This window comes from Osmerus mordax, chromosome 15 (assembly GCF_038355195.1).
Source record: "Osmerus mordax isolate fOsmMor3 chromosome 15, fOsmMor3.pri, whole genome shotgun sequence".
Classification (NCBI taxonomy): Eukaryota; Metazoa; Chordata; class Actinopteri; order Osmeriformes; family Osmeridae; genus Osmerus; species Osmerus mordax.
The window spans coordinates 9,485,852-9,501,487 of NC_090064.1; the positions used below are offsets into that span (position 1 = coordinate 9,485,852).

The 15,636-nt window shown below is 48.2% G+C and overlaps 1 protein-coding gene across 1 annotated transcript in view; it reads right to left on the bottom strand.

The window, feature by feature from the left end:
• The window catches only part of ptprn2 (protein tyrosine phosphatase receptor type N2), a 95,529-nt gene that overhangs the window by 59,109 nt on the left and 20,784 nt on the right, over positions 1-15,636 (bottom strand). The window contains exons 4-10 of the mRNA XM_067252212.1: positions 13,764-14,020; positions 12,114-12,531; positions 11,542-11,805; positions 11,340-11,380; positions 10,482-10,924; positions 7,926-8,012; positions 4,170-4,249 (exon numbers count right to left, since the gene is read on the bottom strand). Coding sequence (XP_067108313.1) covers positions 4,170-4,249; positions 7,926-8,012; positions 10,482-10,924; positions 11,340-11,380; positions 11,542-11,805; positions 12,114-12,531; positions 13,764-14,020 — 1,590 coding nt within the window. The remainder of the gene's footprint in view (positions 1-4,169; positions 4,250-7,925; positions 8,013-10,481; positions 10,925-11,339; positions 11,381-11,541; positions 11,806-12,113; positions 12,532-13,763; positions 14,021-15,636) is intronic.

Consider the following 15,636-nt stretch of genomic DNA (forward strand, 5'->3'; position numbering starts at 1 on the left):
GTATGACCTCTACGCTCGTTGATACAGATGTTAAGGCATGGACACACAGAAAACCAGCCATCCGACCCAGAGAACATGGTGTGGCGCTCTGTGGTGTAACAACCTACAAACGCTGGCGTCGCTCACAACACCGTATCACATGACCAGCGGAGGAAACCTGCCGTGTATCTGAAGGTGTGTGTAAACCACCGTCATTAAAAACTGAATTTGCATCCTATTTCACACAGCCAAGAGCATTGTCCTACAAATTGGTCCGCTAACACAACTGTGTTCAAGTTATTAACACAACAGCAACACACACACACACACACACTCCTTTCAAACTGTCCAAGGACAGGCATTGTCCCTTTCCCATAGAAAACGCCCCATCGCTCACAACAAAACATGGCAATTTCATAATTCTTTCCAGCGGCCAGGCCTCTCTGCATCGTATCATAGAGGGAGTGACACAGGTGGGTAAACCCCATTAGAGTTAGTGAAGAGCCCAGGTAATTACGCTTGGCATTTTGACAAGTGTTTGCCAGAGTGAAGGTCAGCTCTGTCTGCGTGGGAGATCTATGCTAATCGCCTCAGCTGGAGGAAAGAGCGCCGTTCAACATTCCCGCTGTCGTACAACCCTGTAGCTGAACTGCTTTTAATGTGTGCGCGCGCTGAAGATTAGAACAAAGTATGTATATGTTAGGAAATGCGGTAAATACAGTGCGGTATGTTATGGGGGTTGCCTTTCTTTTGCTGGCTCTCTACTTCTATCGGTCTTGAAGGATCTCCTCTAATTCCCTTCATGATAATCTCTCCCCTCTCCACTATCCCCTCGTTTCTTTGCCTCCATTCGCTCCTCTGTCTTGGTGTGTCAGTCAGCGAGTCGGGGGGTGACCGCAGTGTTTCAGGGTCTCTGCTCTCTGCTCCAGATGGTCCAGAGAGATGCTGTTGCCACTCCCCTAACGCCTCCCCCGTCCTCCCCCACCTCCTCCACCCTCATCCCCCAGGGCCGTCACTGACTGGGATGAGGGTTGGGTTCTCACGGCCCAGGGCCGGGGACACCGTGCCGGGGGAATGGCCTCTGGGGTCGCCGGGGGCCCTCAGGGTCACTCGGCCATGACAGCCCAGACAAAGGGGGGTGTCCTCCTCTATGCAGCTGCCCTCTCCCCCCCCACACACACACTACCCCATCCTCATCATACCTGACCGTGTAGCATGGTTGTGCCTCGAGCCCTGGGCTGAGTGTTGTGTGGCAGGAGGGAGAGAGGACAGGGGTAAGGAGTCTTGACTGGTCATAGGGCTGGATGGTGGGGGCGATGGGTTAGAGATTGATATAACGTGTTTTAATTGTGCGCGTGGGAAGAAAGGATATTTCCGTGTGATGTCGACTGGTCAGTGTAAAACTTTAGGACTAACCGTGCTGAACAAAGTCAGAGGACGTCTTCATGACTCTCTGTCTGTGCTAAAACGACGAAAATTTGATTCTAAAAAACAAAACATGTTTTAGATATTCTAGAAACTCATGTTCTATTTTCACTAACAGCCAATAGCTCAAAGGCAGTCAAATAGCCTTACCATAAATAGTGTACTACATTCATCCACAGCCTCAGATACTGTAAATGGCACGTGAAAAAAAAAAGTAAACAGGGAGTGGATTAAATTTATCATGGCTAAAAAAAGGTTGCTTGGCCGTGAACAAAACCAATTTTGACAGATCCAATTTCCCCGGTGGGAGTGATTTGCATGTTTGGAGATTCAGAGGTATACGGCTTCTAACCAATATCAGAATATGTGAGAATGGGAAGGAAAGAAAGAGGGAGAGAGAGAGAATTACATTTTTTGTTAGTGACACATTTGAACATTCTTTTTTACAGACTTCTGACTTGACCGACTTGATCAAAACTTCAAATAAATGATTTGACTGGCAACACAGACACATGCTCATATACACCAGCACACACACATCCACATATACAGTACACACTGACACACACACACAACTACAAAATAGTTTTAATAAAGCAGGAACCTTCTCTCTTTTGACAGAGTAGGAATTAGCCAGAGCGGGTCTTTGTGTGACAGTTTTCCAGTTGAACAGAACACAAGAGCTCCAACCTCCACTCAGACAATTAGACCTCCCACAATGCCTTTCAGTCCCACGGCCAATAAGAACCTACTCCAAATGATGCTTTTCATAAAGATATCAAATCTCTGGCCCGTCATACTGTCCATGTGTTTAGCTGCTCTCTCTGTATGAGTTGTTCTCAATGAAACATTGAAGACATTTATCAACTAGCCATCCACCGCAGGGACGTGTTCACTGCAAACATATTGCAATGATGTTGTCATGTCTGCTTACGCTACTGCACAGTAAAGGAAGTGAATGGTTCTTTGAACATAAGACTTTTTATCGTTAGAACACGTTCTTAAATAAGACATAAGTCTCTCCCTGTATCTCAACTTCAGCCATGTAAAAACAGGCCATGGTAAACACACAGACAGGTGTGTTTAGTTTACCATCTCCACAGGGGAGGGGAAGGGTGTGACTGGGGGGTGTGGGGAACGGTCAGGTCAGCATCGGGTACCCAATGAGCTGTAGGGCTGGGAGTCACACACTCCACCCTACAGCCTCCCTGTGGGTCCGGGGGCGGGGGATGAAATCAACATACGTCACTGCGTCCAATTTAATACTATCATCGAATCCATCTTTGATCTTTGCTTCTCTGGTGTTGTCGGTTGGACGATCCGGGCAAAGCTCTTCCAATGCCACAAGAGCACAGAAGACAGCAACGCCTCCAGCCGTGAATATCGTATGCTGGGTTTGTTTTTGAATTCGAATTAGGTTGAGGAGAGTGTGTAAACAGCACGTAACTGTCTGAGGTGGTGGTTAGAATTCCTTGACTCCAGGAGCTGGCTCCTCGGTTCCGACTGCATTCATAATTCATCGATGTGGGTCAGGCGGCTGATCGTGCTGACTTAACATTTGGTCTGACATTTCAGCCTAGGCTGGTCACTGTCATTAGCTACCCGCTCTCCCCCCCCCCCCCCCCCCCCCCCCCCCGCCACACACACACACGTCTACACACACTGACAAGCTCAACACACACACACTGACGCACACAAACACGCACATTGACATGCCCAACACGCACAAACCCACACATTCCCATCTCCGCACCACATGACCACATAAACACAGAGAGAAGTGGGTGTAAAGAGAAAGAGACAGAGAAAGAGGAATAGTCTGAAAGAAATGGAGAGAAACATCACCTGATTTCAGGGGCTGCATTCATTCTACTCTCCATAGTAGAAACATATACTTGACTACTGGCTTTCTTTTGCAAACACTTATTTATGCATGACATCTTTTATTTAAATCCTAACTACCAGTGAAGAAAATATATACTTTTCTGCCTTCCCCATGACAAAATATCTCAAAACTGACCAAAACCCAAATAGTTGTCTTTCTGGCCACCGATGACAATGGCATTCAACCTGGACACGGTACAGAGATAAAGAGTCACAACATCCCGCTCGATAGGAACCAGAGGACACGTCGCCACATCTGAGCCAATAAAAACACGGCAAATATTCTCGCTCGGCGTCAATCCAGCGGGGGTGATATTGACCCCCCCCCATCAACCTATCCACACCCCCCCACACACACACACCAACCTATACCCGCACCCCCCTTTCCCCCCCCCACCACCACACACACACACACACACTGTGTGTTTACAGAGATAGAGGAGGCCTGCCCTAGCCTCTGCTGGAGGAGAGGGGAAGCAGGGAACCCAAGCAGCCCCTCCTCTACACAGGGCCCTGCAGCCAGCGATGGGCTACCTTCTCTGGTTATCGCCTCCAGAATTGATCTTGGATCTGTCATTGCTCGGTGTTAATAACATTTCTCCGACAGGGACATGTCGGGACAGGACCGGCACTCTGTGCTGGATCTGCTGTACTCGACTGGGAAGAGATACTGGGACTTCCCTATGGTGAAGGTTCTCAGCAAAGGGTTGATCATTATTTGTGAGAAGATATACAATTGCTACAGGCTCTTGTGTCTCAGAGCAGTGTGTGCGTGTACGTATGTGTGAGTGCGTGTGTGTGTGTTTTTGGGGGGGGAATATGTACACATGTGAACATGGGTGTGTGTGTGAGTGTGTGTGTTTCAATGAGCGTTCCTCTACCTGCGACGTGGGCCATGTCTGCAGTGCTCACATTGTGAGGGTTGGGCCCCACTCTGAAGGTCACGGCCGGACCCAGCACCCTGAAAAACAGAAGCAGAGGGGGGGATGGGGGGGGAACGGGGGGGTGGGGGGGGGGGGAAACTGTCACCCTCAACCTCGATATTCTCTTCCTCACCTGCAGATAGCAATCAAATCACAGCGAAGGAGAAAGAAAATGTGTGAGAAAGAAGGTTGGGAAAGTCAGGATGACTTCCCTAACCAACAAGTTTCTTTTTTGCACGTACGTTTTTATTCAAAAGAGCCGGGGAGGGTGTTGGGCGTCCGCGAGAAGCTGGTCTGCTATTTCCTTTCACCTTTACAGTCATTTGACAAAAACACTGTGGAGCATGAAAGAGATGGCAACTTGGCAGCTGCCACAGTGAACTCTGTTTGCTGCTCACCTCTGGGCACCCTCTGTCTGTCTGCCCTGGAAAGCACACTGTCTGGCCAAGAGCGAGCACACACACACACATCTCTGTCTACAAAGTATAAATGTTTTAGGTCCCCGAAGTCAGAGGTCAGCAAAAAAAGACCAACATCTACACCAGACTCTAAAAGACTCATTCAGCAAAGATAGAGCTGTCTGAGAAACCTACTGCAACCTACTGCAACAGAAGGCAATCCACCAGACACTGAACGAATGAGTGAAAAGATCTTCAAATCTCAAAAGGTTTGGAGAAGAAAATCTTATGTAGGAGCAGGGGCTAGTGGGAATAATTCAAAACTCGGCATGTCAAAGGTGAAATGATTAGTGGGTATCCAATGTACTGTTGGGGGCTTGTATTGTACCGAACCTGTCATGTAACATGCACTACCGCAATCACACACACATACACACACGCGTGCGCGCGCAATGACCCCTTTAGTTTTAATCTGTAGGAGATGAGAGCATATCCATCAACATGCCCATCCACTGTAAGTTCAGACCCATCAGTCATGTGTGGCACTCCCAGCGCACACACACACACACACACACACACACACACACACACACACACACAGGTGTGAGAGGAACTACAGTATTATTATAAGGTTACAGTATTTATAGATCACCGCATGGAAATCCCTCACACACACACACACATCCACATCTCCCAAAGAAACATGATTGTCCTTCTCTAATGCCTCCTCCTGGATTCTGTTTGCCTTCGCAAAGTCAATATTTCCCCAATCTCTCCTACTGCTTTCTCACTCCCCCTGATATTCTGACAGAAATCTTGATGCACCTCAAATTAAATGCTTTTTTATTTATTTTTACCATGGACGAAAGATATTGTCTCAGTGAGGTGGTGGGGTGGGAGGACCAATACTACTCTATAATACTAGTTTGATAAGTTATCTGCACAACTTCATGCAATGCTGTATTACTGTGAAAGCCTGGACGTCGTATTAGCTTAGTGGGTGCAACAACTGTGTGTGCGTGTGTGTGTGTGTGTGTGTGTGTGTGAGAGAGTTTGTGTTTTTACCCACAGACTAGTTTGACTTGTGCATGAGGGAGTAACTCCCCCTACTGGCCACACAGAGTAAACCCCTTACGTCACCTGTCCACCAGTGAAGTTATCAAACCTTTTACATAAACGTATCACATAACGTTGGCACAATACATCCTCAACTCAAGGAAAAAAACACCACTTCCTACTTAATAATCTCTTCATTTTTATTTCGCTCCGACTGCATCACCTGATGCATGTCTCTTCTCGTGTCCCGACTGGACCCGACCCTCGTAGTTCGAGACAGCGAAGACCATGTGTTCAGACCCTGAACAGATTGAGGACCACCACTCACATCAAAAGACCGGGCTTTCATACCCTCTTCCATTGCGCTAGAGCATGCAGACATACAATAAGCCCCTATCCATCCACCCCCACTTCCTTCTACTGCAATACGCTTTCATCCCTGATAGAAAGAGAAGGAGGAAAGTGGGTCTGACAAAGGGCTACACTGCTTCAAACCCCCTTTACAGAGAGCAGAATAGAGCAATGTTGCTGGGTGGGATTTTAAGTAGAGGTTAGGCATTCACAATGGGATTTCTCTTTCTGTTTTGCGTTCCCTCGCTCTCTCTCTCACTCCCCCTGCCGTATTCTCGATATTCTGGACTGTGTCTTCCCATTTGTAGGTCTCTGTCTCAGTCGGTCTGTCTCTCTGTTTCTCTCTCTCGATTTTGTTCGCTCTCTTTTACTCTCACAGCAGTGATTTAACATTGGGGGTCATTTCAAAGATGTGCTATTGATGGAAACTTTCTGGACTATCTCTCCGTTAAATCTAAAGAGACGCGCACACCGGTCATATGAGTTCTAATCAGTAAATCCTTTTACTGTTGTTACAAACAGTTTGGGTTTTGACACTACATGAGACAAAATACAGTCCATCCCCGCAGTCTCCGACAAGCACTTAACAGACACCTGGAGTTCACAGACTGAACTCTACTTTAGCAATAAGCCAATTAACACACAATTTTAAATGGCAAGTCATCTTCAGACACTCAGGTTACTCATGAACTATTAACAGGATGAGTGGATATGCGATGACTGGTTCTGGTTAGGGCTAAGGGAGTTACGTTTCGTGGTCCAGTAGTTGAATTAGAGTAACGACAGGAGGTCTCGCAGCAGTATAGCCGTTTAGTGTTCTGGTTCATGATGAAAAGCGAGCTAGACTAAACGGCCATGAAAGGCTTGTCAGATCACAGGCGTCCACAGTTCCTCTGCCTCCTCCTTGGTCTCTGGTGCAGACGTCCAGGCCCAGCGTTGTCAGAGACCGGGCTGTGGGCTGAAGGCCAGTTCACCTGATCATTACTAAGTTAGTGTCCTACTGGCCATGCATATCCCCCTTCCGGCTCATTCTCTCTCCCTCTTTTCCTCTCTCTGTCCCTTTTTTTTTGTTTGACTCCTTTGACAATTTTTGATCTGTTGTTCCTCTCTTGCTCCCTCGCACAAACTCTTCTTCTCTCTCTTTTCCTTTCTCTTGTACACCCCCCCTCCCCCCCCACCCAACAAGCGCAACAATGGACACTAACAAACAGACAATTTGTGTGTGGTGAGGCAAAACACACCTGTTTTCAAAGAGAATTTGGTGGTGTTCAGGGAACGTTTGGTGGAGTGTTTGGGGAATGTTTGGTGGAGTGTTTGGGGAGCGTTTGGTGGAGTGTTTGGGGAGCGTTTGGTGAAGTGTTTTGGGAGCGTTTGGTGGAGTGTTTGAGGAGCGTTTGGTGGAGTGTTTGGGGAGCGTTTGGTGGAGTGTTTGAGGAGCGCTTGGTGGAGTGTTTGGGGAGCGTTTGGTGGAGTGTTTGGGGAACGTTTGGTGGAGTGTTTGGGGAACGTTTGTTAGCAACGGAGACAAGGCTGGACTACAACAGAGAGGCATCAGGAGGTATCTGGAGGTTATTAAAGTAGATTTCTCTTGCCAGAGAAAAGCACACACACAAAGAGGTCAGAACAACAGTTCGCTGTGATACTGCGGCAGCTGCATTCACACAAACACACAGTCCTCACAGGGTCTGGCCAACCTTCATCCACATCCCTCGGCTCTGAGATGTTTGAAAAACATCACAAACATGGTTTAGACGTTGCCAGAATTGTTAAATGGTTTACCACCGTCTTATTCGACACCAACAAGATTATGTGAGTGTGCATGCCTGTGTATGTTTGTGAGTGTGTGTGTGTTTGTGAGAACTGTGTGTGTGTGTGTGTATCTTTGCGTGTGTGTGTGTGCAGTACGTACGAGAGCTGTTGGAGATCCGTGAGGCGGAGGTTGAGGCGTCGAGCCAGTCGCTCCATCAGGTCCAAGCCCTGGTCGTTGGGAAGGGAGCTGGGAGAGACACAGACACAGCTGGGCGTCAGACATGCAGCTCCACCCAACGCCACAGCCAGTCACACGGCACCACCCTAGGGTGGACATGTCTCCTGCTTGTACACACGCACGCACGCAAACAGATCATTCCACTGTCCAGGTGGACATACATACATGGATATATACACCCTGCGCAATAAATCAACACGCTCACACGCACGATGAATGAAAGCAGAAAAGCCTGGGTGCTTGGGGAATAGGGATCAGGTGCTTCCTCAGGCTTGATAAATCACCTGCATTTTCCAGCAATGAGACAAACAATAAGGTGCAAATGGAACCGGCATGAGGTGTAATGGCTGTATCATATGGCCACACTTCCCTCGGCCTCTCTCCCACACGCACACATGTGCGTGCACACACACACAGACACACAAACACAAATGGAGTTCTGTCCCTCCACACGTCCCTCCTCACACACTTGCATACAAACACACACACACACACGTTGAGATGAATAACAACGTGCAAATGGAATGGATGTGAAGTGTAATGGCTGTATGATAAAGCCTCATCTTAGCTCTGTCTTCTGGTCTCTCACTCAAAGAGCAAATCGGCCAAGGAAATAGACCAAACAAAGGCAATTTGTGGGTGATGCTGTGTGTGTGGGAGATGCTGTGTGTGTGTGTGTGTGTGTGTGGGTGATGCTGTGTGTGTGGGTGATGCTGTGTGTGGGTGTGGGTGTGTGTGTGGGTGATGTTGTGTGTGTGGGTGATGCTGTGTGTGTGTGTGGGTGTGTGTGTGGGGGTGATGTTGTGTGTGTGGGTGTTGCTGTGTGTGGGTGATGCTGTGTGTGTGTGTGTGATGCTGTGTGTGTGTGGGGGGGGGGTGATGCTGTGTGTGTGTGTCTGAGGGTTTGTATACTGTATGCGTATGTGAGAGCATAAAAAGAAAATATGAGTGTGATGCTGTGTGTGCATGGGAGTGGATGTGTACGTGTGTGTGTATGTGTGTGTGTATGTGTGTGTGTAGAACTCTACTTTGCCCAGGTTCATCAGGCAGAAGAACCTGAAGTTTGTTCAAATCATCCTCTGGGTAATACACAGGTCACAAGAGAAACATACACTCTGTGTTTTTTTCATAGTTTTGATTGCATATGTTGGCTAAGCTAAATAAGATTTTGCCAGAATAGTATGGGAACCATAGATATTCTTAATGTACCGCGCTTTTTAAGAAAGTGAGGTTTTGTGTTGTTTTTTCCTCTTCGGAGAGCTTTCAAAGTTAAAGATTGGACAAAGCCATTCCAGACACGTTTCCCTCCCTCTGCGGTAATTCAGACTACGGGAGAGCTGTAGGAGTGACTTGATTGTTGATGCTAGCACTTTCCCCCATGGGTTTCTCTCTGTCTCTTCTCTTCTCCATCCCCTCTCTATCCCAACAGTCCTTGGTCGTACACACACAAACACAAGCGCGCACACACAAATGCACACGCGCACACACACAAATGCACACGCGCACACACAATCTCAGGAGCTCTCAGATAAGCAGGTTAGGCTTAGCCCGGTTGGGGGGCGGGGCGGGGGGGGGAGGGGATAACAGCTGTGCAATCATGGGGGTGTGCAGCAAACTCAGGGGAGACCACCGAAGGGCCCTCGCTAATGTACATAGCTCTATCCTAGAGCTGAGTAAAGTGGGAGAGAAGGTGGAGGAGCTGTGAAAGTCTGCCTGGAAGGTGACCCCCCTCTCCACCCAACCCCTGATTTTGTGAGTAGTTTGCGTGCGCGGGTGTGTATTGTGTGTATGTGCTGCATTCGTGTGTGCGCTGTTGTTTGCAAATGTGTGTGCGCGCGTGTGTGCGTATCTTCAGCTACAAATCAGGGCCGTGTCAGACCGGAGCTGTTGAACAGGTGAAGGACAGCTGGCTGACACTTGGCTTGATAACGCCATAAAGGGATTTAAGAGAGTGCCACGGGCGAAAACATAGTCGATAGGAACTTATCTCTATCCCGGAGCCTCAGCCAAGTACGAAAGAGTCTGGCTGACTCCTTCGCCCATGTCTGACGCAACATCGTCATTAACTCTCTAATACTGTATACTTCAACACAAACCCAGTCACACGGAACTATCATAACTTCCATTATACTTAGACACATTACTGAGGAGCTCAACATACCACAACCTTCTTTGGAAGTAATCACACTTAGATGTCTAGGGTTTTTTATAAATGCATCAGATTTCTCAAAATGCTGCTTGAATTACACGAGAGATTTATGCGAGTCTGTGTGCCTGAAATGTTAAATGAGGAGTTTTCCTGGAGGTGAGATAGGACATAATGACCCTAAACAATAGCATTCACTCTTTATCTCACCACTTTGTCTCCAGGGATTATATAAAAGAAACAAAAAACATGCCCTTTTGCAAATTCCCTATCATAGTGTAATATGCTGACATTGTGGTGTAGTTGTACAAAACAGTATTATATTTACTCACTCTGAGTCTGTGATAATGTAGCCAAAGTCGCTACTGTCCTTCCCCTTGGTGGAAAAGGCCTTCACCCCAAGGTGGACCACCTCCTCCTGCACCTTCATATCCTTCTTCTGGGGCTCCACCCGGGCCTGGGTTGGGGTGGTCTCCGTCACAGGGACCCACCTCTCCTCCTCAGTGTCCACCACCACCGCCGCCCCCACCACCTCCAGAGGGCCGCCCAGGTCCCCCCTCTCGTCCGTCCGGGATTCAGCCACGTTCCTCTCCTCCCAGGGGTGAGGAATAGGTACCTGACCCTGGGTGGTCCGGCTCTGAACGTTCTCCAGGCCAACCGTCCTCTGGGGGACAACCCCTGGAGCGACCCTGCTGGGCTGCGCTGGGCTGCCTGGAGCATCCCTGAAGGGGTCCAGGTCCAGGTAGTCCAGGAGCTTGCTGAGGAAAGCTGTATCCTGTGGGAAATATGGACATGTATGGTTGTAACTGCTGGAAAGTGCTGGCAGCTGTGTCTAGTCGATTGCCTTTAAACCTGAATGGGTTTATAGAGGTCGGTAAGTATAGTGGATTTTTCAATGGCAAACATCTTGAGTGACAAAGAGTAATGCATTAGCAAGCTCTACTTATGTAGAGGGAGTATGACAAACACATTAAAGTAAGTCACTGACAACCATAAAAGGGACTATACTTGAATGAGTCTAGTAAAATGTACATCAATAAGCTTTTTAAAACGCTACTAGCTACTAACACAACATATTTTCTATACTTCAGTTCCATTCGTGTTTCTGGAAATGTCGGCTTTTGTGTTTCCTATGTCTTCCACATTTTCAATATCCATGAAATGGTCTGAAGACAGTAATGGTAAATCACCTTCATGTCTGGCTCTTTGTCCACATCACCAATTGGTTGCCCTGTAAACACAGTGTGTGAGTGGAAAACTGGGCTGCCAACTTGATTTCACAAATCAGTGAACTATCACACTTCATGTCAATTCAAACAATGTAACGACGGCAACTTTCTCAGAGAAACCCACGTTTCAGCTTGTATACAGACAGATATGGATGGATTGTACCTTGACGTGTTGCGTCTCTCTCCAACATGTCTTGTTGAATCGTATCTCCATCCTGGCTGTGGTCCTGGTCCAGATCCTGGTCCACAGTGTCCAGTGGTTCTCTCTTGGCCTCCGGTCCGGTCCTGGGCTTTGGACCCTGCCCGTCCACCCCCTGCAGGGCCCCGGCGATGACATCAGCCAGCTGGTCCAGGTTGGGCCCCCTGAGGGTGCCCATGTTGATGCTGTGTCTCCCCAGCTGGTTGACCACGTTCTGGATGAAACGCTCTGCATGTTTGGGGGGTTGGAGCGTTTGTTGAAGGAATGTTCTAGGTAAGGGACACTACTACAACTGCACAACCTTTTACAACTAAAACCTTATTTTATTACACAATATACGGACAGCTGAAGATGAGGTCATTGAAGAACAGGATAATCACTGCAACCACTGCTAAACGGTGTAACATACTAACATACTGTAGCATAAGCAGAAAACTCCAAAAAACTCCAAAAAACTCCCAAAAAATTACAAAGATATGTAAATGTGGTGTTCAATAGCATCCAATGTCATGTGATATTGTGTCTGAAAACCTTACCATCCGTGGGACTGAGGGGCTGCTTGGACACAGGGCGGTTTGATCCGGACTTAAAGATCAGTTTTTCTATCTTGGGCTTGGGAGGTTGAGATCCACCCTTGGTTTCCCCCTCGCTGGGAGGATGGCTGACGTAGCTGAAGTAGTGGACCTTCGCCTTGGGCTTTTCCTCTGGTGATCCAGGGCGGTTCTGGCTGGTGGGAAGCCTAGAGAGGTAACTTTCCAGCTGGGAGGCCAGGAGTCGGGGCCTGGCCTTGCCTGGATGTGTACTGGAGTAGGCTGCTGCCACTGGGGGGATCTTGCCAGTCTTGCCCTGGATAAGGGCTTTAAGACCCTGGGGTTGAAGGCTGTAGAAGGTGGTCTTTCCCCAACCCTGTGACTTGGGCTGGGTGTCCCCCACACGGCCATCATTCTGAAAGTCCTAGGGCGTAAAAAAAAAAAAGCTGTTTGTACTTATCTTCCTTTTATACACATTTTCATTATAGACTTATGGGTATGGCTGTGCAACAGAGATTGAATTAGATTTTAGACTTGGGAACAAAACATTATTTCCTTTCTTCTTTTAGGTTTATTTGTGCTCTGGGTTATTTCGCACCGGGAGGAGAGTGAGCGAGGTTACCAGTGTTATGACAGGTTCAGGTAGGAAGAGAGGTAGTTTGGGATTTGGTAGACAGGACAGGATATGAATCAGGGTCTAGATCAAAGACAACTGCCCTTGGAAATTGCATATGGAAATCATAGATGAGATAGTGTCATTCAAACGGTAATTTTATGCATTTCTGCAGCACCACAACACTACTGAAAAAATAAACGAAAAAAAGCCTTATCGCCAAGGCATCAGTTGAGACACACCAGTGTCGATGGTTATCCCAAACAAATATCAGGACTGAATGGAGTTTATAAGTTACAATCTAAAGAATATGTCATTTGAATATATTACATGCAGCACTTACATTTGAGGTGGATGATGGTGCTGTACCTATATTATACGGACAGGAGAATACGTTCAAGACTTCTTAATCAGTTCTAGTGCTGTCTCCTCTCTGTGTTCTCCCTGTTGTTTGTGCTGCGAGGGAAAAGATAATACAATACTTCCCAGACCCAAACACATTGGCACACGCTAATGCCATTAACATAGTGAGGGGATTTCTGCCTTCACCTACCCCCCACCTCGCCATTAAGCTTGGCCCCGAACCCATCCGTGGTGGACTGCATTATCGCTCTGGTGGCGACACAGCTAAAGTTAGGGTTCAAACATGGTAATGAGATGGACAATGTCCCTTTAAGTAGGGCTGGGTAAACCTTTGTGTTGGAGGGGTCGTCCTCACTCAGCGGGGTGGAGGGAGCGATCAAGGGAGACAAAGGACCGAGGAGACAACTTAGCCACCCACTGGGAGGATGGGCTCATCCTTCCTGCCTCCGCTGGGATCGTATGTTCACGTCTAGAGGCAGGATGAGGCCCTAGCCTGCTTCATCCGTTGAGCCCTACTATCTGTGCCCCCCTTGTAATGAATGAAGGCGGCAGCGTAGGACCGTTTTTATCACTCTATATGCTAACATTACCATTGCCCTGTGACTAATTATTGTTTCAATGGTCTCTTGACATTGGTAGGGAGGAGAGAGATCCTGGAGCCCCTCTCTAACTGGCCTTACCTGTGTGAGGGGCCTTTCTCGTTGGACCCCCAGACGAGTGGTCCCAGTGGTCCCCACAGCCTGGGGGAGGAAGCCCATGTCCTTCAGGTGTTGCTGGAGCTTCCGGCCGAGCTCCGCCTCGCCTGGCCTCAGCGTTCTGTCATGGTAGTGAGCCGGGGGAGACATGGGCGGGGCAGGCCGGCGGAGGGGAACCTTGCGCAGCCTGGACAACTCTCTGGAGATGACCCGCTGGGTGACATCATCCTGCCAGGTCAACCCTGCGGAGACATGGGAGTTGGAGTTTGAGAACCCGGGGATACTGGTACACTGGCCAAGGGGAACCTTCAATACACAGATCCCCAGTCACATTACAAACAAGCAAATGTAACAAATGTACAGTTAAACAGGCCTAAGATCCCCTGTGTGGATGGATCAAAGCACAATCCAGAAGAGAAACAAAACTGAAATTGTGGATGAGCGAGGGGATGAAAGGATGAGAATCGGAACGATGTGGCAGCCTCTGCGGAATTCCAGACTCCAGTCGAACCCTGGACAGGGAGAGGAGAAGCACTGGCGTGCCACCCCCCCTTCCCCCCTCCCCCCTCCCCCTCCTCCCGTACCCAGCCGAGTCAACAAGCCCTGTGAGAATGTCATGCCACAGCCAGTCAGTGCGCCAACATCTCTGCTAATTGCCAACACATACTTGGAGTGCAAGGCTGCAAGTCTCCCGGGCAGGGGCACAGCACCGACGATGCCAAGGCCAGATGGAACTACCCGGGCAAAGAGAGACCCAAAACATGGCCCTGTTCCCAGAGAGCCACGAGGGACAACATTCCAGCGCGGAGGAAGATCATACCACGCGAGCGAAAATACCCAAGATGTTATAGCCTCTGCTTAAGGCCAATATGTTCAGTGTGAGCTTCTATTTTACATATACTTTCATTTTGATACCAGACAGAAAGTATTTTAATGAGGAAACTCATTATTAGATGAAATGTTGGAAGCGTTGGTGAGATTTCCAATTATATTATATCTTTACGCGTTGCCTTCAAGACTGCCAATGACCAGTGAGGTATGTAGGAGTAGTTAGTCATGTACAGTATGCAATAGGAACAGGGCAGCAGTCAGTCATGAGCACAATGCTACCATAAAAAAATATGTCCACACATTAGCCTGCTCTATCACCCATGGAATGCAGGCAGTCTCATGCATATTCAAAGGCTAGCAGACATGGAGGCTAAGGGGAGAGGATGAGCCGCTGATGAGGCCAGCGATCTCTGATCAACTCTGAATGGAGCCCAGAGCATATGGGTTCAGGATTCTGGAACGCAACCCGTCCATCCATACCATAATAACACATGCCTTCCCCATCTAGCGTATATTTGCTATACATTTGCTTCGCAGAGGTTATAATGTAGCTATCACCATTAGCGTTGATGGGCAAGAATAGAGGTTTCAGTCATTAAGGATCCATAAAAGGTCTGTGCTTAATTACTGCTATTTAATGGGTTCATTGAAGATAGATGGTCTGATTGTTTGGGGGGAACAGAAGGCGTGTGACACGGGTGGGATTGACTGTGACACCTCTATCGCCTCTCTTTGTCTGCAGGGGGATGGTGGAAAGTGGGGGACGCTCATTTCCCTAGACAGAGAGAAGGAGGAGAAAGAGATGCAGAGGGAAAGAGTGTGTGTGTGTGTGTGTGTATCTTTATGTGTTTGAGAGAAGGAAAGAGAGTGTGTGTGTGTGTATCTGTATGTGGTAGAGAGAGGGAAAGATGTGTGTGTGTGTATCGGTATGTGGTGGAGAGAAAGAGAGAACAACATACTGTAGTCTAGGTACCTAGAGAGCATAACACAGCTTGCACAAGGACAAATGTGCTACTTACACCACCAC